Source organism: Staurois parvus, unplaced genomic scaffold (genome assembly GCF_062004578.1).
Source record: "Staurois parvus isolate SC_StPar_1 unplaced genomic scaffold, SC_StPar_1.0 ptg001470l, whole genome shotgun sequence".
NCBI lineage: Eukaryota > Metazoa > Chordata > Amphibia > Anura > Ranidae > Staurois > Staurois parvus.
This window is the reverse complement of record NW_028319266.1, coordinates 434,070-458,131: the sequence shown is the minus strand read 5'-3', so window position 1 is coordinate 458,131 and position 24,062 is coordinate 434,070. Positions and strand designations below refer to the sequence as shown.

At 47.7% G+C, this 24,062-nt stretch overlaps 1 protein-coding gene across 1 annotated transcript in view; it reads right to left on the bottom strand.

Annotated features, from left to right (window-relative positions):
* Positions 1-24,062, bottom strand: part of NELL1 (neural EGFL like 1) — an 846,265-nt gene that overhangs the window by 429,782 nt on the left and 392,421 nt on the right. The window contains exon 11 of the mRNA XM_089662420.1: positions 5,399-5,524. Coding sequence (XP_089518546.1) covers positions 5,399-5,524 — 126 coding nt within the window. The remainder of the gene's footprint in view (positions 1-5,398; positions 5,525-24,062) is intronic.

The window sequence follows — 24,062 nt, the reverse complement described above, 5'->3', positions numbered from 1 at the left end:
TGCCCCCCAGGGGGTCAGGGTAGAGCTTCTTTGGGAGGTGGACTAGTGACACACACTTAAGTGGGCTTCTTTTGTACACTCAGGTGTTCAGATTTTGTGCCATCGCAGGTTCTGGTTGTTGGTGGATAAAGCCCATGTGATGGAACGAGGCATGTGAATATCTTCTGTTCTACGAAGACTTCACTGGGCTATACAGATTTATCTAGAAAAATAATGAAAAGACAACAAATTCCCTCTAAATGTATCTTGTCTGCTGACTCCTACACAACTCCATCATTCGCATTCGGACCAGCTGGGATTAGAAGATGGAATAACTCCGCAAGGGCAATTAAAGAGGTGACCACAGACTATCAAGTCCATTAGCGCCGTTAGAGAGCCAAAATAATGCACAATCAGGAAAGGAAAAACATTCGGCGCGTACGTTTTCTCTCACCGCCGGGCCTCAGAGACTTCGCAGAGCTCAATAAACAGCCTTCCCTGCAGAAAGCTTCAATCTGACTTCACGTAATTAAAATGAAGAGACTCACGAAGCGCTTCGCTAATCACAATATCATTTATCAAGCTTGGCGCAAAAGGTGGGAACGGGCGACCCTCCGAGGATGAAACCATTTCAGAGGAGAACATGGAGGGAAGAAAGAGGGTCACAAAAGGTCCAAGAAGCCCTCTAATACCCAACAATTAGGGATGAGCAAAACCGGTAGTGTTCTTTTCACGGAAAGTTTGATGACAAGTCGACATTTTGGGAAATTTTTTTCCATTTCTGCTAGATACAGGATGTAGAAGTCAATAGGGAAATGGAGAACAGTACAAGCTGTCCATAAATGTCATATAATTAATATAATATTGTGACAACTGGCGGCTTATTGCCCACATTATGCCCCAATTGCCTGCACATCGTGACAATTTCCAATTTATTGTCTAAGTGTTGCAACACTTGCCCAATTATTGCCTACACATTGCCACAATTACCCATTTATTGTCCACAGGTTTCCACACCTGCCGATTTATTGTCAACACATTGTCACAATTGCCCATTTATTGTCCACATATATCTACTACACCTGCCCATTTATTGTCAACATATTGTCACAATTGCCCATGTATTGTCCACAGGTTTACACACTTACTCATTTATTGCCCACATATTTCCTCAATTGCCAATTTACTGTCCACATATTTCTACACCTGCCCATTTATTGTCAACATATTGTCACAATTGCCCATTTATTGTCCACATATTTCTACATTTGCCCATTTATTGTCAACATATTGTCACAATTGCCCATTTATTGTCCACAGGTTTCCACACTTACTCATTTATTGCCCACATATTGCCTCAATTGCCAATTTACTGTCCACATATTTCTACACCTGCCCATTTATTGTCAACACATTGTTGTCACAATTGCCCATTTATTGTCCACATATTTCTGCATCTGCCCATTTACTGTCAACATATTGTCACAATTGCCTATTTATTGTCCACATATTTCTACACCTGCCCATTTATTGTCTGCATATTGTCACAATTTCCCCTTTATTGATCACATATTGCCACACTTTCTGATTTATTGCCCACATATTGCCACACTTTCTGATTTATTGCCCACATATTGTCAGACTTGCCCATTCATTGTCCACATATTTCCACACCTGCCCACTTATTGCCTGCATATTGTCACAATTGCCCATTTACCGTTCACACATTGCTACACTTGCCCATTTATTGTACATATATTGCCATGCCTGTCCATTTATTGTCCGCATATTATCACAATTGCCCAAGTATTGTCCACATATTACCATAGTTGCCTATTTATTGCTCACAAATGCCCATTTACTGTCCACATATTTCCACACCTGTCCATTTATTATCCACATATTGTCTTAATTTCCCTTTTATTGCATACCTATAGTCATAATTGCTTGTTTGTTGTCCACACGTTGTCATTATAGACATTTGTGGACCACATAATGTCACCATTGCTCCTGTATTGTACACATGTTGTCATAATTGCTTCTTGCTGTCCACGTATTATCACGACTGCCCATTTATTGTATGCATATTGTCACCATTTATCATCTGCATATTGTTACAAGTGCTGGCTTGTTGTCCACATATTGTCAATTGCCCATTTATTGTATGCGGGGTCCGGAGAGACCGGATATAGTGAATGCGGGGTCCGGGGAGACCGGATATAGTGAATGCGGGGTCCGGGGAGACCGGATATAGTGAATGCGGGGTCTGGGGAGACCGGATATAGTGAATGCGGGGTCTGGGGAGACCGGATATAGTGAATGCGGGGTCCGGGGGGGAGAGTGGATATAGTGAATGCGGGGTCCGGGGAGAGCAGATATAGTGAATGCGGGGTCCGGGGAGAGCGGATATAGTGAATGCGGGGTCCGGGGAGAGCGGATATAGTGAATGCAGGGTCCGGGGACAGCGGATATAGTGAATGCTGGGTCCGGGGAGAGCGGATATAGTGAATGCAGGGTCCGGGGAGACCGGATATAGTGAATGCGGGGTCTGGAGAGACCGGATATAGTGAATGCGGGGTCCAGGGAGACCGGATATAGTGAATGCAGGGTCCGGGGAAACCGGATATAGTGAATGCAGGGTCCGGGGAGACCAGATATAGTGAACGTAGTGTCCGGGGAGAGCGGATATAGTGAATGCGGGGTCCAGGGAGAGCGGATATAGTGAATGCGGGGTCTGGGGAGAGCGGATATAGTGAATGCAGGGTCCGGAGAGACCGGATATAGTGAACGTAGTGTCCGGGGAGAGCGGATATAGTGAATGTGGGGTCCAGGGAGAGCGGATATAGTGAATGCGGGGTCCGGGGAGAGCGGATATAGTGAATGCGGGGTCCGGGGAGACCGGATATAGTGAATGCGGGGTCCGGGGAGAGCGGATATAGTGAATGCGGGGTCCGGGGAGAGCGGATATAGTGAATGCAGGGTCCGGAGAGACCGGATATAGTGAATGTGGGGTCCGGGGAGACCGGATATAGTGAATGCAGGGTCTGGGGAGAACGGATATAGTGAATGCGGGGTCCGGGGAGAGCGGATATAGTGAATGCGGGGTCCGGGGAGAGCAGATATAGTGAATGCAGGGTCTGGGGAGACCGAATATAGTGAACGTAGTGTCCGGGGAGAGCGGATATAGTGAATGCGGGGTCCGGGGAGACCGGATATAGTGAAAGCGGGGTCTGGGGAGAGCGGGTATAGTGAATGCGGGGTCCGGGGAGAGCGGATATAGTGAATGCGGAGTCCTGGGAGAGCGGATATAGTGAATGCAGTGTCCGGGGAGAGCGGATATAGTGAATGCGGAGTCCTGGGAGAGCGGATATAGTGAATGCGGGGTCTGGGGAGAGCGGATATAGTGAATGCAGGGTCCGGGGAGAGCGGATATAGTGAATGCGGAGTCCTGGGAGAGCGGATATAGTGAATGCGGGGTCTGGGGAGAGCGGATATAGTGAATGCAGGGTCCGGGGAGAGCGGATATAGTGAATGCGGGGTCTGGGGAGAGCGGATATAGTGAATGCGGGGTCCGGGGAGAGCGGATATAGTGAATGCGGGGTCCGGGGAGAGCGGATATAGTGAATGCGGGGTCCGGGGAGAGCGGATATAGTGAATGCAGGGTCCGGGGACAGCGGATATAGTGAATGCTGGGTCCGGGGAGAGCGGATATAGTGAATGCAGGGTCCGGGGAGACCGGATATAGTGAATGCGGGGTCTGGAGAGACCGGATATAGTGAATGCGGGGTCCAGGGAGACCGGATATAGTGAATGCAGGGTCCGGGGAAACCGGATATAGTGAATGCAGGGTCCGGGGAGACCAGATATAGTGAACGTAGTGTCCGGGGAGAGCGGATATAGTGAATGCGGGGTCCAGGGAGAGCGGATATAGTGAATGCGGGGTCTGGGGAGAGCGGATATAGTGAATGCGGGGTCCGGAGAGACCGGATATAGTGAACGTAGTGTCCGGGGAGAGCGGATATAGTGAATGTGGGGTCCAGGGAGAGCGGATATAGTGAATGCGGGGTCCGGGGAGAGCGGATATAGTGAATGCGGGGTCCGGGGAGAGCGGATATAGTGAATGCGGGGTCCAGGGAGAGCGGATATAGTGAATGCAGGGTCCGGAGAGACCGGATATAGTGAATGTGGGGTCCGGGGAGACCGGATATAGTGAATGCAGGGTCTGGGGAGAACGGATATAGTGAATGCGGGGTCCGGGGAGAGCGGATATAGTGAATGCGGGGTCCGGGGAGAGCAGATATAGTGAATGCAGGGTCTGGGGAGACCGAATATAGTGAACGTAGTGTCCGGGGAGAGCGGATATAGTGAATGCGGGGTCCGGGGAGACCGGATATAGTGAAAGCGGGGTCTGGGGAGAGCGGGTATAGTGAATGCGGGGTCCGGGGAGAGCGGATATAGTGAATGCGGAGTCCTGGGAGAGCGGATATAGTGAATGCAGTGTCCGGGGAGAGCGGATATAGTGAATGCGGAGTCCTGGGAGAGCGGATATAGTGAATGCGGGGTCTGGGGAGAGCGGATATAGTGAATGCAGGGTCCGGGGAGAGCGGATATAGTGAATGCGGAGTCCTGGGAGAGCGGATATAGTGAATGCGGGGTCTGGGGAGAGCGGATATAGTGAATGCGGAGTCCTGGGAGAGCGGATATAGTGAATGCGGGGTCTGGGGAGAGCGGATATAGTGAATGCAGGGTCCGGGGAGAGCGGATATAGTGAATGCGGGGTCTGGGGAGAGCGGATATAGTGAATGCGGGGTCCGGGGAGAGCGGATATAGTGAATGCGGGGTCCGGGGAGAGCGGATATAGTGAATGCGGGGTCCGGGGAGAGCGGATATAGTGAATGCGGGGTCCGGGGAGAGCGGATATAGTGAATGCTGGGTCCGGGGAGAGCGAATATAATGAATGCAGGATCCGGGGAGAGCGGATATAGTGAATGCTGGGTCCGGGGAGAGCGGATATAGTGAATGCGGGGTCCGGGGAGAGCGGATATAGTGAATGCGGGGTCCGGGGAGAGCGGATATAGTGAATGCGGGGTCCGGGGAGAGCGGATATAGTGAATGCGGGGTCCGGGGAGAGCGGATATAGTGAATGCGGGGTCCGGGGAGAGCGGATATAGTGAATGCGGGGTCCGGGGAGAGCGGATATAGTGAATGCGGGGTCCGGGGAGAGCGGATATAGTGAATGCAGGGTCCGGGGAGAGCGGATATAGTGAATGTGGGGTCCGGGGAGAGCGGATATAGTGAATGCGGGGTCCGGGGTTCAGTTACACTTTAAATACTAAGAACGAAAAAGACTTTTCCCTCCTCCACAAAGAATACTTCCACCAATTTCCTCCAGCACACTACTTGTGACCTTTCCTCTTACCTGTGCAGGAGAAGTCGTCCACTCGGGTGTATCCCGAGACGCAGTCGCAGCGGTAAGATCCGGGTAAATTGACACACACGGTGTTGGCTTGGCAGTAATGCATTTTGGCGGCACATTCATCAATGTCTGCAAGGAGACAGAACAGAGTACACAACCGTTAGCCAGGAAACAATAAACTGTACGGCTTCATTTTCATTAGCGTTTCCCTTCACAAAGCTTTGCTACCACCACAGTCCAGAACACAACCAATCACAAGAGGGTAATTCAGACAGGACGAGCCGATCATCGAATGCAGCATGTTTATTAATCTATAATGGGGCAGACCGACCATTTGGAAACTCGGGCACTGCCCGAGGGCCCGGGGTCAGTAGGGGGCCCCATGAGATGCCCCTGGTACCTTTTTCAAAGGCTTTTTTGAGTTTGGGCAAGGACACAGGGGCCCCATGATCCCCTATTGCCTGGGGGCCCCATGAGTTGTCACTCCGCCCCTGAAAGGGGGTCTCCAAACTAAAAAAAAAAAATCAGTGAATAAGCATGATAAGCAAATAGATAAAGAAGTTCAGCAAAACAAATCAAAGTCACCCCTTATATCAGAGTTCCCACCAGTGGCCCCATTACATCAGAGTTAACATCATAGCCCCCCTTACATCAGTGTCCCTGTTAGAAGCCCCCCACATCTGTGTTTGCCTTAGGAATCCCCCCCTCGCATCACCGTTCCCCTTACATCAGTGTCTTCACCAGAGCTCCCCCCCCCCTCCTTCATCTGCCCTGGGAATCCCCCCATCCTTATTAAAGTCTCCCCTTACATCAGAGTTCCCTTCTAGCCCCCCTTAAATTATTATTATCAGCATCAGAGTCCTTCCTTACATCAGGGTCCCCATCAGACTCTCCCTTTACATATGGGTTCCCAGCAGAGTCCTCCCATACAGTAAGGTTCCCAGCAGATTCCCCCTTACATCAGGGTACCCATCAGAGTCCCCCTTATATCAGGGTCCCTATCAGAGTCCCCCTTCACATCAGGGTCCCCAGCAGAGTCCCCCTTACATCGGGGTCCCCATCAGGGTCTCCATCAGAGTCCCCTTACATCAGGGTCTCCATCAGACTCTCCCCTTACATCTGGGTTCCCAGCAGAGTCCTCCCATACAGCAGGGTCCCCAGCAGAGTGCCCCTTACATCAAGTACCCATCAGAGTCCCCCTTATATCAGAGTCCCCATCAGAGTCCCCCTTACATCAGGGTCCCCATCAGAGTCCCCCTTACATCAGGGTCCCCACCAGAGTCCCCCTTACATCAGGGTCCCCATCAGGGTCTCCATCAGAGTCCCCCTTACATCAGGGTCCCCATCAGACTCTCCCCTTACATCTGGGTTCCCAGCAGAGTCCTCCCATACAGCAGGGTCCCCATCAGAGTCCCCCTTACATCAGGGTACCCATCAGAGTCCCCCTTCACATCAGGGTCCCCATCAGAGTCCCCCTTATATCAGGGTCCCCATCAGAGTCCCCCTTCACATCAGGGTCCCCAGCAGAGTCCCTCTTACATCGGAGTCCCCATCAGAGTCCCCACCAGGGTCTCCACCAGAGTCCCCCTTACATCAGGGTCCCCATCAGAGCCCCCCTTACATCAGGGTCCCCATCAGAGTTCCCCTTACATCAGGGTCCCCATCAGAGCCCCCTAACATCAGGATCCCCATTAGAGCCCTCCCTTACTTCAGGGTCCCCATCAGAGTCCTCCTTTACATCAGACATTAATGGCGGTGTGTTGAGTTATTTTGAGGGGACAGCAAATTTCCATGTTATACAAGCTGTACACTGACTACGTCACATTGTAGCAAAGTGTCATTTCTTCAGTGTTGTCACATGAAAAGAGAGAATCAAATATTTATAAAAATGTGAGGGGGGGACTCACTTCTAGGAGATACTGTATATATATATATTTATTTATATTTTAATATATTGAATACGGCCAAAAGTGTAGTATTTCAAATATGTGGCAATATATTTGGGAAGAATATTTTTAAAATATATTTTTCTTCCATGTGGACTGGCTCTGTCTGCACAGAATAGATTTTTAATTTATCGTAGACTAACCTTTGTCCATCTTTTTATCCCGGAGGAACTCCTGAAGTAATTTTCAGGTTTTTGAGAACCCTTTCAAAATCCAATTCATTGGGGGACAAATGGAAAAATGCCCCTTATGTTGGTGGTCAGGAGGAAGAATGCAACCCTTAGACCCCATATACACGGGACACTTCTGAACGATGGAAACTGACTGCCGGAAAGCGTAGGTTAAAAAACATCTGTTTAGCCGCGCTTGCATACCATGTTTATGCGCATTTAGAATCGTTTTTTAAAGATAAGCACAGGAGAACCTCCCAAATGCCCAGAATGCACTGAAAAGTGGTAAATTATTAACTATTTCAGACGGTTTCAGAGAAATACAGAGAGTAGAAGCAGAGACAGCAGTATGTGTTGAGATTAGCTTAGGTGTGAGTTGCTCATTAACATTTCTTTTGTTTCCAAGGGTGGGAAAGGTGTCTGGTGGAGGGAGTCATTAAGGTCACCTGGCAGGGGTCTTCAGGAGGAATTTCAGGTGTGAATGGTCATTAACATATCTTTTGTTTCCAAGGGTGGGAGAGGTCTGAGCTGTGAATTGGTCATTACAATATGTGACAAGCTTAGTAGGAACATCCTGTGTTCAGTGTTTTGTCCATTTGAGTGCCTTGGAAATGCTTGCACACATTTTTCATGATGAAAAAAGGTTCTGAACAGCATGGGGAACTTAAAAAATTTTTTCAAACGCAAATGCTTATAAACACAACTTGCCACGTTTACAAGCGTTTTGCGTTCGAAACACTGAAATCAACTGCTGAACGCAAGTTTTCTGCGTTCAAAAAAACGACTGTAAACTCAAATGCCTGTAAACAACTGTAAATGAAAATGTGTACATGGACACATAGGAGAACATTAGGGTGAGTTTAGGGGCTGCTGAAAAAAAAAACGCTGAACAGTTCCTAAACATGAGTTTATTAGCTGCAGTGTACATGAGCCCATACAGTGATGATCAGAATGCCACACCTAAAGACAGCTCAAAACATTATTGATGGCTTTGCCTAGTGGCATTGGCCTATGAACTATGTAGGCACCATCGAAAAGGAAGTCAACCAACTACAAGGAACCCCTAGCAACCTCTGGAGGAACATCAGGAGTCATTGGCCCTAGAACTTTGTAGGCACTACGAATAGGAAGTCAACGAACTACAGGGAACCCCTAGCAACCTCTGGAGGAACATCAGGAGTCATTGGCCCTAGAACTATAGAGGCACTATCGAATAGGAAGTCAACCAACTACAAGGCACCCCTAGCAACCTCTGGAGGAACATCAGGAGTCATTGGCCCTAGAACTATGTAGGCACCATCAAATAGGAAGTCAACCAACTACAAGGAACTCCTAGCAACCTCTGGAGGAACATCAGGAGTCATTGGCCTTAGAACTATATAGGCACCATGGAATCGGAAGTCAACCAACTACAAGGAACCCCTAGCAACCTCTGGAGGAACATCAGGAGTCATTGGCCCTAGAACTATGTAGGCACCATCGAATCGGAAGTCAACCAACTACAAGGAACCCCTAGCAATGTCTGGAGGAACATGACTCCTGACAACCAACTACAAGGAACCCCTAGCAACCTCTGGAGGAACATCAGGAGTCATTGGCCCTAGAACTATGTAGGCACTATCGAATAGGAAGTCAACCAACTACAAGGAACCCCTAGCAACCTCTGGAGGAACATCAGGAGTCATTGGCCCTAGAACTATGTAGGCACTACGAATAGGAAGTCAACCAACTACAAGGAACCCCTTTCAACCTCTGGAGGAACATCAGGAGTCATTGGCCCTAGAACTATGTAGCCACTATCGAATAGGAAGTCAATGAACTACAGGGAACCCCTAGCAACGTCTGGAGGAACATCAGGAGTCATTGGCCCTAGAACTATGTAGGCACTATCAAATAGGAAGTCAACCAACTACAAGGAGCTCCTAGCAAGCTCTAGAGGAACATCAGGAGTCATTGGCCTTAGAACTATATAGGCACCATGGAATCGGAAGTCAACCAACTACAAGGAACCCCTAGCAACCTCTGGAGGAACATCAGGAGTCCACAGAACCTTGGTTGAGAATGGTTGTTATAGACTAGGTGAGTGAACCAACTTCCTGCATAATACGTGCAGAGAAAGCATAAAAAGAGCAGCAATTTTTCAATTTATTTATGGTATTACCATCCTAATTACACTGCCAGCTTCAAATATGATGATACAGACAAGAGAGTGACATTTAACCGTCACATCGGGATTAGGCCGCACGGTGCAGGTAGATGTTTATATCAGGAGAGGGTTATGTTTGACATTTACCTCGCTCAGAATTCTCCGTAGAGATCAAGGAAACTCCTGTCTGGGTGTCATATCAGCATCTTACACAACATGCTACGGGCTCCTTGCTGCCCCGGTTTTACAATCCACATCATGCATGAGGGTGTCCACAGAGGTGGGATAAAGTTCAACTGGAGTTGTAAGAATTACAGAGTATGCTCTACAATATTTTTATATATGCAAATTCTCATGTATTGAATAATGTTCATATACACCCACCGGCCACTTTATTAGGTCCACCTGTTCAATTGCTTGGTAACACAAATTGATAACCAGCCAATCACATGGCAGCAACTCAATGCATTTAGGCATCTAGATGTGGTGAAGCCAACTTGCTGAAGTTCAAACCGAGCATCAAAATAGAAAAGAAAGGGGATATAAGTGACTTTGAACGTGGCATGGTTGTTGGTGCCAGACAAGCTGCTCTGAGTATTTCAAAAACTGCTGATTTTCATTCACAACCATCTCATGGTTCAAAAAAAAGGAAAAAATCCAGTGAGCAGCAGTTGTGTGGAGCAAAATGCTTTGCTGATGTCAAAGGTCAGAGGAGAATGGGCAGACTGCTTGCTGTGACATTCAGATGGTAGGGTCAGAATTTTGCATAAACAACATGAAAGCATGGATCCATCCTGCCTTGTATCAATGGTTCAGGCTGGTGGTGGTGGTGGAATGGTGTGATGGATCCATCCTGCCTTGTATCAATGGTTCAGGCTGGTGGTGGTGGTGGAATGGTGTGGTCGATCCACCCTGCCTTGTATCAATGGTTCAGACTGGTGGTGGAATGGTGTGGTGGATCCATCCTGCCTTGTATCAATGGTTCAGGCTGGTGGTGGTGGTGGAATGGTGTGGTCGATCCACCCTGCCTTGTATCAATGGTTCAGACTGGTGGTGGAATGGTGTGGTGGATCCATCCTGCCTTGTATCAATAGTTCAGGCTGGTGCTGGTGGTGGAATGGTGTGGTCGATCCACCCTGCCTTGTATCAATGGTTCAGACTGGTGGTGGAATGGTGTGGTGGATCCATCCTGCCTTGTATCAACGGTTCAGGCTGGTGGTGGTGGTGGTGGAATGGTGTGGTGGATCCATCCTGCCTTTTATCAATGGTTCAGGCTGGTGGTGGTGGTGGAATGGTGTTGGGGAGACTTTCTTGACACTAACAAGGTGGACCTAATTAAGTGGCCGAGAAGAATGGGCAGACTGGTTCCGGGTACAGCTATGGATCATTGGTTGCTAGGGTACAGGCAGCTGGGCCACACCATGTCCTAGGTTAATTGCCACCTAAGGTGGCCATTTTAACCCTCTTTTTACTTGCAGTTCACGCTCTTCTGGGCTGAATATGACCCTCTTCTGCCCTGCATTTGATCTACTTCTGACTTACAATCACCCTTCTTTTGACTAGCAGTTGACCCTTTGCTGGCCTGCAGTTGATCCATTTCTAACCTGACATTGTCCCTGTTCTGACCTGCAGTTGATCCTCTTCTAACCTGCAGTTGATCCTCTTCTAACCTGTAGTTGTTCCTCGTCTGACCTGCACATGACCCTCTTCCAAGCGGCATCAGGTTGTTTTGCACTTCCATTGATTCGTACTGAGATAAAAGCAGCTCTCAACCAGCCTAGCAACCAATGACACTGTGTAGCTATATGTCATTGGTGGCTAGGGTGCAGGCGGCTGGGCCACACAAGCTCCTAGGTTAATTGCCACCTGAAGCGGCCATTTTTGCCCTTCCACCCTCTTTTTACTTGCAGTTCCTGCTCTTCTGGCCTGAATTTGACCCTCTTCTGCCCTGTGGATGATATACTTCTGACTTACATTCACCCTTCTTTTGACCAGCAGTTGACCCTTTGCAGGCCTGCAGTTGATCCATTTCTAACCTGACATTGTCCCTCTTCTGACCTGCAGTTGATCCTCTTCTGACCTGAAGTTGTCCCTCATCTGACCAGCAGGGGACCCTCTTTTAAGTGGCATCAGGTTGTTTTGCATTCCCATTGACTCTTACTTAGAGGAAAGCAGTTCTGAACCAACCTTGACATTGTACAGCTATGGGTCAATGGTTGCTAGGGTGTAGGTGGCTGGGTCAATCAAAGTCCTAGGTTACTTGCTGCCTAAAGTGGCCATTTTTGTCACTGCCCCTTCACAGCAACCAATTATGCTGTGGCCCAGCCAGTCAGTCCAGTGATCTAGGAAGCAGAGCATGGCCAAGGGCAGCAGAGCATGGCCAGGGGCAGCAGAGCATGGCCAAGGACATGCCCCAGCCGCCACACTGGACAACAAAGGAATATAAGAACATGAGCACCGGTCCTCGCTTCCCCTGGCCTAAGTGCTGTTTTTCAGGGGGTGACAGTAGGCTTGTCATCAAAAAGCAAGGTATGGGTAGCACAGTGGCTAAATGGTTAGCACTTCCGCCTGGCAGCACTAGGGTCGTTGGTTCAAATCCCAACCACGGCACCACCTTCCTGGAGTTTGCATGTTCTCCCTGTGCCTGTGTGGGTTTCCTCCCACACTCTAAAGACATGCTGGTAGGTTAATTGGCTCCTGTCTAAATTGGCCCTAGTACGTGTATGTACAGTATAAATGTGGGTTAGGGACCTTAGATTGTACGCCTCTTGAGGGTTGGGGACTGATGTGAATGTACAATATATATGTAAAGCGCTGCAGCTCTATATAAGTACCTGAAATAAGGTACCCATTACAAGTACCCCAAGGGTTAGGCGCCAACCTTTCCCCACCTATCGCAATCGTTCCCTGTATCCTGATAGCCGCCGCCAACAGCAGATTAATTAAACTCCCCACCAGTGGCGGATAACAGCCATACTGAAAATAAAAAGGAAAAATAATTGAGTACATCTTGCTTATGCACCCTCCTAGAAAAATGAATCCTTCAGGCAAAGGCTGACGCTGCCTGTTCAAAAATTAAAAAAAAGAAAAAAAAAATCTAATCCATTTCCACGCTGTTCTCAAATGTTCTTACATCAAAAACAGAAAGGAGAACTAAAGACTTTCATCCCCCGAAGACATTTATTTCATTCAGCTGCCAGAGACGGAACGCGCAAGGGTTAAAAAGGGGACACTCAGGTGAAAAACTGAGCCAGGACAATTAAACGCACCATGGGGATTAAAGTTTCTGACTGAGCTCTCCCATTAAGTGCGGAGAACACCGCTGCCCTGCTAATGATATACAAAGACAGTGGCACGCCGGCGCACGCCATCGGAATACTGACGAGCAGATTTTTTTTCTTTTTTTTCGTAGTGCCTCTTTCCAGGTTGTTAGTTCGGTTCTCCTATTAAAACCTTCTCTTCCAGTAAATATTTTTATATTCCGAGCAGCCTTGGTGGAAATGAGCGGCTTTCGCCGCAGAACTGCCTGTGACCCGCGAGGAAGAGGAGGGAGAAGAGCAATTTGCTCGCTTTTGACTTTGCAAATGTGAACTTACCATGTGTGACCACGAGAGAGAGAGAGAGGGAGAGAGAGAGAGAGAGAGAGAGAGAGACAGAGAGAGAGAGAGAGAGAAAGAAAAAAAACAGATACGCCTGGAGAGATTTTCCTTATCACACTTCCCGTGTCAGCCGTCTTCATGATATACTGGGAGACGGCCAGAATTAGGGAAGTGTGAAAGAAAGGTGTCACATTGTTCCTACAAAGATAGACGGCCCGAATGGCAAGCTGGGCTTCGTTTTCTTTCAAAGGGAAAGGATGGAATATTTTAGAGAATGCCGATGTGTCAGTTATTACTGCCATGCTTTCCTGCTGCTCAAAAACACTGCTCTTCACTCAGCTGGTTAAAATTCTGCACATGTTGTATCCCCAATCCAGAGCTGTCTTAATGCATGGCCACCCTGGGAACTGGCCAGGGGCCCCAGGTGCATGGGCGCCCCATGATAATCTTGTATTACTTCATACTTGCCAACTGTCCCGAATTTGCTGGGACAGTCACACTTTTTACTAATCTGTCCCTGCATGGCCTGTGCAGCATCCCAGAACCTGTACTGTACCCCCTCCTGATCACAGTATTGGGCCCTTCTGACCCCCCCCGTTCTGTGCCTCTGGGTACTGGCCAGGGGCCCCAGGTGCATGGGGGACCCATGATAATCTTGCATTACGTCATACTTGCCAACTGTCCCGGATTTGCTGGGACAGTCACGCTTTTTACTAATCTGTCCCTGCATGGCCTGACCAGCATCCCAGAACCTGTACTGTACCCCCTCCTGATCACAGTATTGGGCCCTTCTGACCCCCTCCCTGTACTGTGCCGCTCGGCACTGGCCAGGGGCCCCAGGTGCATGGGGGCCCCATGATAATCTTGCATTACTTCATACTTGCCAACTGTCCCGGATTTGCTGGGACAGTCACGCTTTTTACTAATCTGTCCCTGGATGGCCTGAGCAGCATCCCAGAACCTGTACTGTGCCCTCCTGATCCCAGCACTGGGCCTTTCTGACCCCCCTCCCTGTACTGTGCCCCCAATGTACTGTGCCCTACTAATTTGTCCCTGGATGGCCTGGGCAGCATCCCAGAACCTGTACTGTGTCCCCTCCTGATCCCAGCATTGGGCCCGTCAGACCCCCCCTGTACTGTGCCTCTGGGTACTGGCCAGGGGCTCCAGGTGCATGGGCACCCCATGATAATCTAACATTACTTCATACTTGCCAACTGTCCCGGATTTGCTGGGACAGTCACGCTTTTTACTAATCTGTCCCTGCATGGCCTGTGCAGCATCCCAGAACCTGTACTGTGCCCTCCTGATCCCAGCATTGGGCCCATCTGACCCCATCTGTACTGTGCCTCTGGGCACTGGCCAGGGACCCCAGGGGCATTGGGAACCCCATGATAATCTTGTATTACTTCATACTTGCCAACTGTCCTGGATTTGCTGGGACAGTCACGCTTTTTACTAATCTGTCCCAGGATGGACATCATCCCAGAACCTATACTGTGCCCTCCTGATCCCAGTATTGGGCCCTTCTGACCCCCCCTGTACTGTGCCCCCCCCCCCCCCACACACACACTATGCCCTTTGTGTTGATTAGTCTCTGATTTTTAACATGTTTTCTTATTGTTTAAAATCAATTTTATTGAAAGTACTAATAAATAGATGTTTAATTCTATCAGCTATTTATACTTTAATTCTTGAGAGTAGGTGTGTAAATTGGAGCAGGCTGGTAGGGCCCCCACTGCATTACTTTGCTCAGGGACCCATGATGCTCCTGCCCTAATCCACTATGTATACATTGTTCCTTGAGCTCAGAAAGATTTTACCCCCCTTCATGACCAGGATATTTTTTTTGCTATTCGGCACTGCGCTATTTTAACTGGTGATTGCGCGGTCATGCAACACTGTACCCAAATTAAATTTATATCATTTTTTTCACACAAATAAAGCTTTGTTTAAGTGTTATTTGATCACCACTGTTTTTTATTTATTTATTTTTTATTTTATGAACAAATAGACCGAATTAAAAAAAATATATACTGTACATATTTTCTACTTTCTGCTTTAAAACATATCCAATAAAATAAAGAGAAAAAAAAATTTCTTCTTCATTATTATTATTATACAGTATTTATATAGCGCCAACAGTTTGCTCAGCGCTGTACATTATAATGGGAGACAATACACAAGACAGCACAGTAACAATACAATGTGATACATGAGGGGTTCGAGGGCCCTGCTCCTTGGAGCTTACAATCTAGGAGGGAGGGGAGAGTGGTACAGGAGGAAATAGCTGTGGGGGATGGAGTGGTGGGAAGATCGGCAATCAGGTGAGGGCGGGGTAGGCTTCTCTGAAGAGATGGGTTTTCAGGGTGCGCCTAAAGGTGAGGAGGGTAGGTGACACTCTGATGGATTGGGGTAGTGAGTTCCGGAGGATGGGGGAAGTCCTGGAGAAGTCCTGGAGACGGGCATGGGAGGAGGAGACTAGGGAACTAGAGAGTAGGAGGTCTTGTGAGGAGTGGAGAGTACGTTTGGGGGGTATTTGGGTATCAGGTCAGTGATGTAGTTTGGGGCAGCGTTATGAACAGCTTTGTACGTCAATGGTAATATTTTGAATTTTATGCGTTGGGCAATCGGAAGCCAGTGGAGGGATTGGCAGAGAGGGGTGGCGGATACGGAGAGGTCAGTAAGGTGGATGAGTCTGGCCGCAGAATTCAGGATAGACTGAAGCGGGGATAGCCTGTGGTGAGGTAAGCCGGTGAGGAGGGAGTTGCAGTAATCGAGTCGTGATATGATAAGGGAGTGGATGGAGTTAGGAACGGACGTATTTTGGAGATGTTGCGGAGGTGGAGTCTGCATGAATTTGTCAGCGATTGGATCTGGAGCTGGAAAGACAGATTGGAGTCTAGAATGACACCTAGTACTCTGGCTTGCGGGGTGGGGCTGATGGTGCCATTGTTGGTCGTGATGGAGAGGTCGGATGGGGGGAAAACTAGGAGCTTGGTTTTGGCAAGGTTTAATTTGAGGAAGTGGAGCGACATCCAATCTGATATGTCGCTCAGTAGGCTTGTGATACGGGCGGAGACTGTAGGGGTGAGGCGAGGGGTTTAGAGGTAGATTTGAGTGTCATCAGCATAGAGATGGTAGCTGAAGCCATGGGAGTGTATCAGTTGGCCAATGGAGGAGGTGTAGATGGAGAAGAGAAGGGGCCCGAGGACAGAACCTTGGGGAACCCTAACAGAGAGGGGGAGGTGGCAGCGTTATAAGTAACACTGAAGGAGCGCTGTGATAGATAGGAAGAGAGCCAGGAGAAAGCAGAGTCTCTGAAGCCAAGAGAGTATAGTTTTTTGAGGAGGAGGGGGTGGTCGACCATGTCGAAAGCCGTGGAGAGGTCGAGGAGTAGGAGCACTGAGTTGTGGCCATTGGCTTGGGCGGTTAGCAGGTCTTTGGAGAGTTTGAGTAAGGCGGTTTCGGTGGAGCGTAGGGGACAGAAGCCAGACTGCAGGGGATCAAGGAGGTTGTTGTCGGTGAGGTAGGAGCTTAGGCGATTATAGACTAAGCGCTCAAGGAGTTTGGATGAAAATGGCAGCAGGGAGATGGGTCTAAGGTTGTTTAGGTCGGTGGGATCCAGGGAGGGTTTTTTAAGTATGGGAGTGATGTGCGCGTGCTTCAGTGGGGAGGGGAATGTGCCAGTAGAGAGGGAGAGATTAAAGATGTGTGTGAGAGAGCGTAGGACGGAGGAGGAGGGTGATCGTAGGAGTTGTGTGGGGACAGGGTCAAGGGGGCAGGTGGTAAGGCGAGCTTCAGAGAAGACCTTAGTGACCTCTTCAGTGGTAGCGAGGTCGAAGAAGTGGAGTGTTGAGGGGGTTTTAGTGTGAGGAATGTTGGGTGGGGTGGAGGTCTAGACAGCGGCGAGGTCGAAGGAGAGGAGTGTTGAGGGGGTTTTCATGTGAGGAATGCTAGGTGGGGCGGAAGTCTGAGCAGTGGTGATGTCCCTGCGCATTGCATCGATCTTGCTTTGGAAGTGGTTAGCAATCTCGTGGGCGGTGAGTGAGGTACTGGGCGGAGGTGGGGGCGGAGACAGCAGAGAGTTGAAAGTGGAGAAGAGTCGGCGAGGGCTGGAGGAGAGGGTATTGATGAGGGTTACAAAGTAGGCTTGCTTGGCAGCGTGGAGGGAGGAAGTGTAGGTGAGGAAGGCGGATTTATAACAGGTGAACGCTTGTTGGGATCTGGTTTTGCGCCATAGTCGCTCTAGCGCGCGACTGCGTCGCTTGAGATTTTTGGTGTGGTCATTCTGCCAGGGTTGAAGCGGTCGGGGCTTCGTGTGGTTAGGGGTGCTGTATATATATATATACAGTATCTCCCAGAAGCGAGTCCCCCCCTCACATTTTTGTAAATCTTTGATTCTCTCTTTCATGTGACAACACTGAAGAAATGACACTTTGCTACAATGTGACGTAGTCAGTGTACAGCTTGTATAACATGGAAATTTGCTGTCCCCTCAAAATAACTCAACACTCCGCCATTAATGTCTAAACCGCTGGCAACAAAAGTGAGTCCACCCCTGAGTGACAAGGTCCAAATTGGGCCCAATTAGCCATTTTCTCTCCCTGGTGTCATGTGACTCCTTACTGTTACAAGGTCTCAGGTGTGAATGGGGAGCGGGTGGGTTAAATTTGGTGTTATCGCTCTCACTCTCATACTGGTCACTGGAGGTTTAACATGGCACCTCATGGCAAAGAACTCTCTGAGGATCTGAAAAAAAGAATTGTTGATCTTCATAAAGATGGCCTAGGCTATAAGAAGATTGCCAAGACCCTGAAACTGAGCTGCAGCATGGTGGCCAAGACCATACAGCGGTTTACCAGGATAGGTTCCCCTCAGAACAGGCCTCGCGGTGCCATTTCTTCAGTGTTGTCACATGGAAAGATAGAATCAAATATTGACAAAAAAAATATATATATATAGTATACAGTCTGGGGGAGGGGTGAACTTACTTCTTGGAGATATATGTATATATTGTATACAGTACGGGGGAGGGGTGGACTCACTTCTAGGAGATGCTGTGTGTGTATATATATATATATATATATATATATATATATATATACACACATTCTATACAGTCCCAGGGAGGGGTGTACTGTACTGTATATATATATATATATATATATATATATATATATATATATATATATATATGTATATACATTGTATACAGTCCGGGGGAGGGGTGGACTCACTTCTGGGTGGTACTGTATATATATATATATATATATATATATATATATATATATATATCTATATATATATATATATATATATATACACACACATTGTATACAGTCCTGGGGAGGGGTGTACTGTACTCTATATATATATATATATATATAAAAACATTGTATACATTTTGGGGGAGGGGGTGGACTCACTTCTGGGTGGTACTGTGTATATATATATATATATATACACATTGTATACAGTCCCGGGGAGGGGTGTACTGTACTGTGTATATATATATATATATTGTATACAGTCCGGGGGAGGGGTGGACTCACTTCTGGGAGATGCTGTATATATATATAAACATTGTATATAGTCTGGGGGAGGGGTGGACTCACTTCTGGGTGGTACTGTATATATATATACACATTGTATACAGTCCCAGGGAGGGGTGTACTGTACTGTATATATATATATTGTATACAGTCCGGGGGAGGGGTGCACTGTACTGTATATATATATATTGTATACAGTCCGGGGGAGGGGTGGACTCACTTCTGGGAGATGCTGTATATATATAATGAATATATATATATATATACATACACACACACACTCTATCTGAAACATCATCACACAGACTCTACATTTCCCTGACAATTTCTTTCTCAGATCTGGCAGATGTCCTCCAGTCACCCAGCATTTTAGGTGTCACCGGAGAATTGTAGCGGGACGTTATCTCCACTTTGCATACACTGTCTGCCTCCTATCTATGTCCTGCTGTATTGACTGGCGAACTCCTTCAGTTCCGCACAGATGCTATCTCTCGATGATAAATTGGAGCGAGCTACTCCTATAATTGATCTCGAATCTCCGCGCCCTCGGCAACCTTTCACTGTGGCATTTTGAAGGTCTGTATCTCGCTGAAAAATGAAATGCAGATGAAAACATCGGCGGCTTTTCGCTGCGGCGTATCAGCCGCGCAATCGGCTCCATCAATCCCGCCGATGCTTCTAATTTGTAACCAAGTTACCAATAAATAGCGGCGATGACGACTGCATTGTAGCTCCTGACTGACAGATTAAATCATTCCCTTTCCGGGCAATTAGCGAGCAATAAAATCGTCTCGGCAGGATGCCGATGCCGCGGTTCATTTTAACAACGCCCAATGAATTTGTTTTCATCGAGGTAGTGATACTCAGTATTAAAGTATGACTTTGGTGTGAGCAAAAAAAAAAAATTATTTCCGACGGCTCCGCTGTTTGGCCCTCTAAATGAAACTCGATAACAGTCTTGCGAAATAGTGAAGGTAAAGCCGCATACTGTTCACATCATAGTACTATTATTATATTATTATGTGTCTCATGTCCAATAAACACTCCACGCCCTAGGCCACGCCCCTTTGATGCATTTCCCCCTAATTATAGAGCAGGCCTCTGTGATTAGGCTCAATCAGGGTGAAATGCGTCAGAACGTGGCCTATAGCAGCCACTGTGTATTGTAAACCAGCTACATTAAATAAAAAGCAGAGTATTTTTTTGTCCCCAAAACGGGGGGGGGGGCTAAAATGAAAATTACTGGATACTGGATATCCACACGCTGTATAAGTTGTGTATGCGCCCACCTTGAAGTAAGGTGATTGGTAGTCAATGGGTGTGTGCTGTGTGCCAGAGATTCTGTAAGTACCTTAGGATGTCCTGGTAGGGATTCAGTAAGTACCATTGGAAGTCCTTTAAGGGATTCTGTAAGTACAATAGGAAGTTCAGGCAGGAATTCTGTGAGTAGCATTGGATGTCCTGGCAGGAATTCTGTGAGTACCACTGCAAGTCCTAGCAGGGAATCTGCAAGTACAATTGGAAGTCCTGGCAGGGATTATGTGAGTACAATTGGAAGTCCTGGCAGGGATTATGTGAGTAGCATTGGAAGTCCTGGCAGGGATTCTGTGAGTAGCATTGGAAGTCTAGGCAGGGATTCTGCAAGTAACAGTGGTAGTCCTGGCAGGGATTCTGTGAGTACCATTGGAAGTCCTGGCAGGGATTCTGCGAGTACCATTGGTAGTCCTGGCAGGGATTCTGTGAGTACCATTGGAAGTCCTGGCAGGGATTCTGCGAGTACCATTGGAAGTCCTGGCATGGATTCTGCGAGTACCATTGGAAGTCCTGGCAGGGATTCTGCGAGTACCATTGGAAGTCCTGGCAGGGATTCTGCGAGTACCATTGGAAGTCCTGGCAGGGATTCAGTGAGTAGCATTGGAAGTCTAGGCATGGATTCTGCAAGTAACATTGGAAGTCCTGGCAGGGATTCTGCAAGTACCATTGGAAGTCCTGGCAGGGATTATGTGAGTAGCATTGGAAGTCCTGGCAGGGATTCTGTGAGTAGCATTGGAAGTCTAGGCAGGGATTCTGCAAGTAACATTGGTAGTCCTGGCAGGGATTCTGTGAGTACCATTGGAAGTCCTGGCAGGGATTCTGCGAGTACCATTGGAAGTCCTGGCAGGGATTCTGCGAGTACCATTGGAAGTCCTGGCAGGGATTCTGCGAGTACCATTGGAAGTCCTGGCAGGGATTCTGCGAGTACCATTGGAAGTCCTGGCAGGGATTCAGTGAGTAGCATTGGAAGTCTAGGCAGGGATTCTGCAAGTAACATTGGAAGTCCTGGCAGGGATTCTGCAAGTACCATTGGAAGTCCTGGCAGGGATTCTGTAAGTAGTATTGGAAGTCCTGGCAAAGTTTCTGTAAGTAGTATTGGAAGTCCTGGTAGGGATTCTGCGAGTACCATTGGAAGTCTAAGCAGGGATTCTGTGAGTACCATTGGAAGTCCTGGCAGGGATTCAGTGAGTACCATTGGAAGTCCTGGAAGGGAGTCTGTGAGTACCCTGGTAGGGGTTTTACGAGTGTTGAATCCAAAGAGCAGATGTATACCGCTCAGGCAAACAATCCAGATCAATCCACAACAGGTGCAGGCTCTGGCTCGCCACCACACACGATGCAATAAAGAGAAGGGTCAGCCGCACACTGGAGGATAGATGAATATATTGTGTATTTATTGATCCATAGGACACACAGAAAATGATTAAGTACGAGATGGTGTGAAACGTGTTAACAGGTCCCGTATTCATGTCCTGGTGTTTTGTGTGTCCTATGGACCAATAAATACACACTATATTCATCTATCCTCCGGTGTTCAGCTGACCCTTTTTCCTAAGGTATTTTACAAGTACCATAGGAAGTCCTGGCAGGTATTTTATGAGTACCATAGGAAGTCCTGTCAGGTATTTTACAAGTACCATAGGAAGTCTTAGCAGAGATTCTGTGAGCAACATTGGAGGTCCTAACAGAGATTCCGTGAATAGCATTTGAAAGTCCTGGCAGAGACCGGCAAGTTCCATTGGAGGCTCTTCAATACATTTGTTTTTGCATCCCAGGCTTCAGTGTCATTACCGCCGCTGTATCACGCTGCACCCAACTTATGGGGAAACTGCATATTGTCTCATATTATCTAAGAAAGCAAGCCTCCAAAGTCTAGTTACCTTAGATGACTTAATGCTATAGGAATGTCATTGTAAATTGACTATGTGGTTAAGCCAGCCCATTAGTCTCCTTTCAGGAATATGATGTCTTCCTTAGAAGGTCATTTTGCTCCAAGGGGAATGGGTTGAACATTTTTTTTACATTTGAGTCCTATAGATATACTACAGCAAAAGCTTGGAATAACTGTCTCACCTCAGAGCTACATCACGCATGCGTCTGGTTTGGTTATTTGTGCCACGCTGTGAAAGTGGGCGGAATCCGTGGCGGAAACAGCATCTTTACTTAAGTATTGTTATTACATTTTCTAATATTATCTTTATCTGTCATTACTTAATTAAATGTTATACTGATGTAAAGCCCACCGGGTTAGCTAGGCTTGATGTTTTTTAGATAGAGCAGCAGCCTGGGATTAGTCAGCCTGAGAGCGAGGCAATGAGTCCACCTCTGGACAGGCTGGGGGGTTCTACAGGTCAGGGCTTCTGAATCCCTCCCACCCTTCCAGAAACTGGAGAAGTTTCTGGAAGAGGGGTGGATGAGGGGAGGAGGGCCAGATCTACATGTATGAGAGATCTTGGTCAATCCCCTGGCAGGAGGTTGGACATGGTGCCCAAGGACAACCCTCAAATATGACAGAGCCTGGGGAGCAAGGGGAATCGGGTTTAAGATGAACTGAGAGGAAGGCTGGAGCGTGGAGCCTGGGAGGGGGCCCCAGGGAGGGGAGCCTACCTACCGGCTGGTTGATGGACAAGAGGATGTCTACTGCTCAAAGTCCCCCAGGGAGGACATCCTGAGCAGCGGAAAAGGAGCCAGCCCAGAGAAAGGCCTTAAAGCAGCTACAAACCCCCTGAGCTGATAGGACAGGACCATGTAAGCACTCATAGCCCCCCTGGGACAGGGGAGAGGGCGGGTGCAATACCCAACTAGTTCTCATTTGGAACTGCTTAATTGCAAGCTTCTGGGACCTCTTTCTCAGGGTTACCCTCAGTACAGCTGGGCGAAGAGAAAGAATCATCTGGGGTCTGAGGAGGAACACCAAGGAGACTTAGTGCTCCTTAACCTCTTCCCGTCTGCCCTATAGCAGTAATATTTCTACAGGGTGACACGGGTGGGCAAAATCACATATATATTACGTGATTTTGCATTTCCTGGGTAGGGGGCATGCGTGAACGCCCTACCCACGCCACTATTCACGCCTCAGCTGTTAATCACTGGGTCCCGGCTGGTGATTACTCGTCGGCACCCGGTGATCAAGGAGCATTACCGATGGCGGGAGAGAACTGTAAGTAAACAATACAGATCTCTCCCCTGTCAGCATAGCAGAACCATGCAAAGCAGTGTGCTTACAGTGAAGCACACACCCCCCACCTCCAGAGTAAAACAGCACACAGTTAACCCTTTGATCACCCCACATGTTAACCCCTTCCTGCCCAGTACCATTAGTACAGTGTCGGTGCTTTTTATTAGCACTGATCACTGTATTGGTGTCACTGGGGATGTCAGTGACACCAAGTCAGTTCCTCACAGTGTCAGAATACCCGCCGCAGTCCTGCTATAAGTCGCGGATCGCCGCCATTACTAGTAAAAATAATAATTATAAAATCCCAGTATCTATATCGCCATTTGTAAACGCTATAACTTTTGTGTAAACCAATTAATTTACACGGATTGGGATTTTGTTTATTTTTTAGCAAAGACACGGAGCAGAATACATTTTGGCCTAAATTTATGATGAAATTAGATTTTTTTTTTTTTTTTTACTGGACAAGTTTAATAGCAAAATTCAAAAATATTGTTTTTTTTCTCAAAATTATCTGGCTTTTTTTTTGACAGCGCAAAAAATAAAAACCGCTCAGTCGATCAAATACCATGGAAAGAATGCTCCTTTTTTGGGGGAAAAAAAGGACATACATTTCATCCGGGTGCAGCGTTGCATGACCGCTTAAGTGTCCGTTAAAGTAACGCACCGCCGTAACGCAAAGAAATGGCCTGGTCAGGAAGGAAGGGTAAATCCTCAGGAAGGCGAGGGGTTAAAGAGACAGTGTTGTTTTTCTTGATTCAT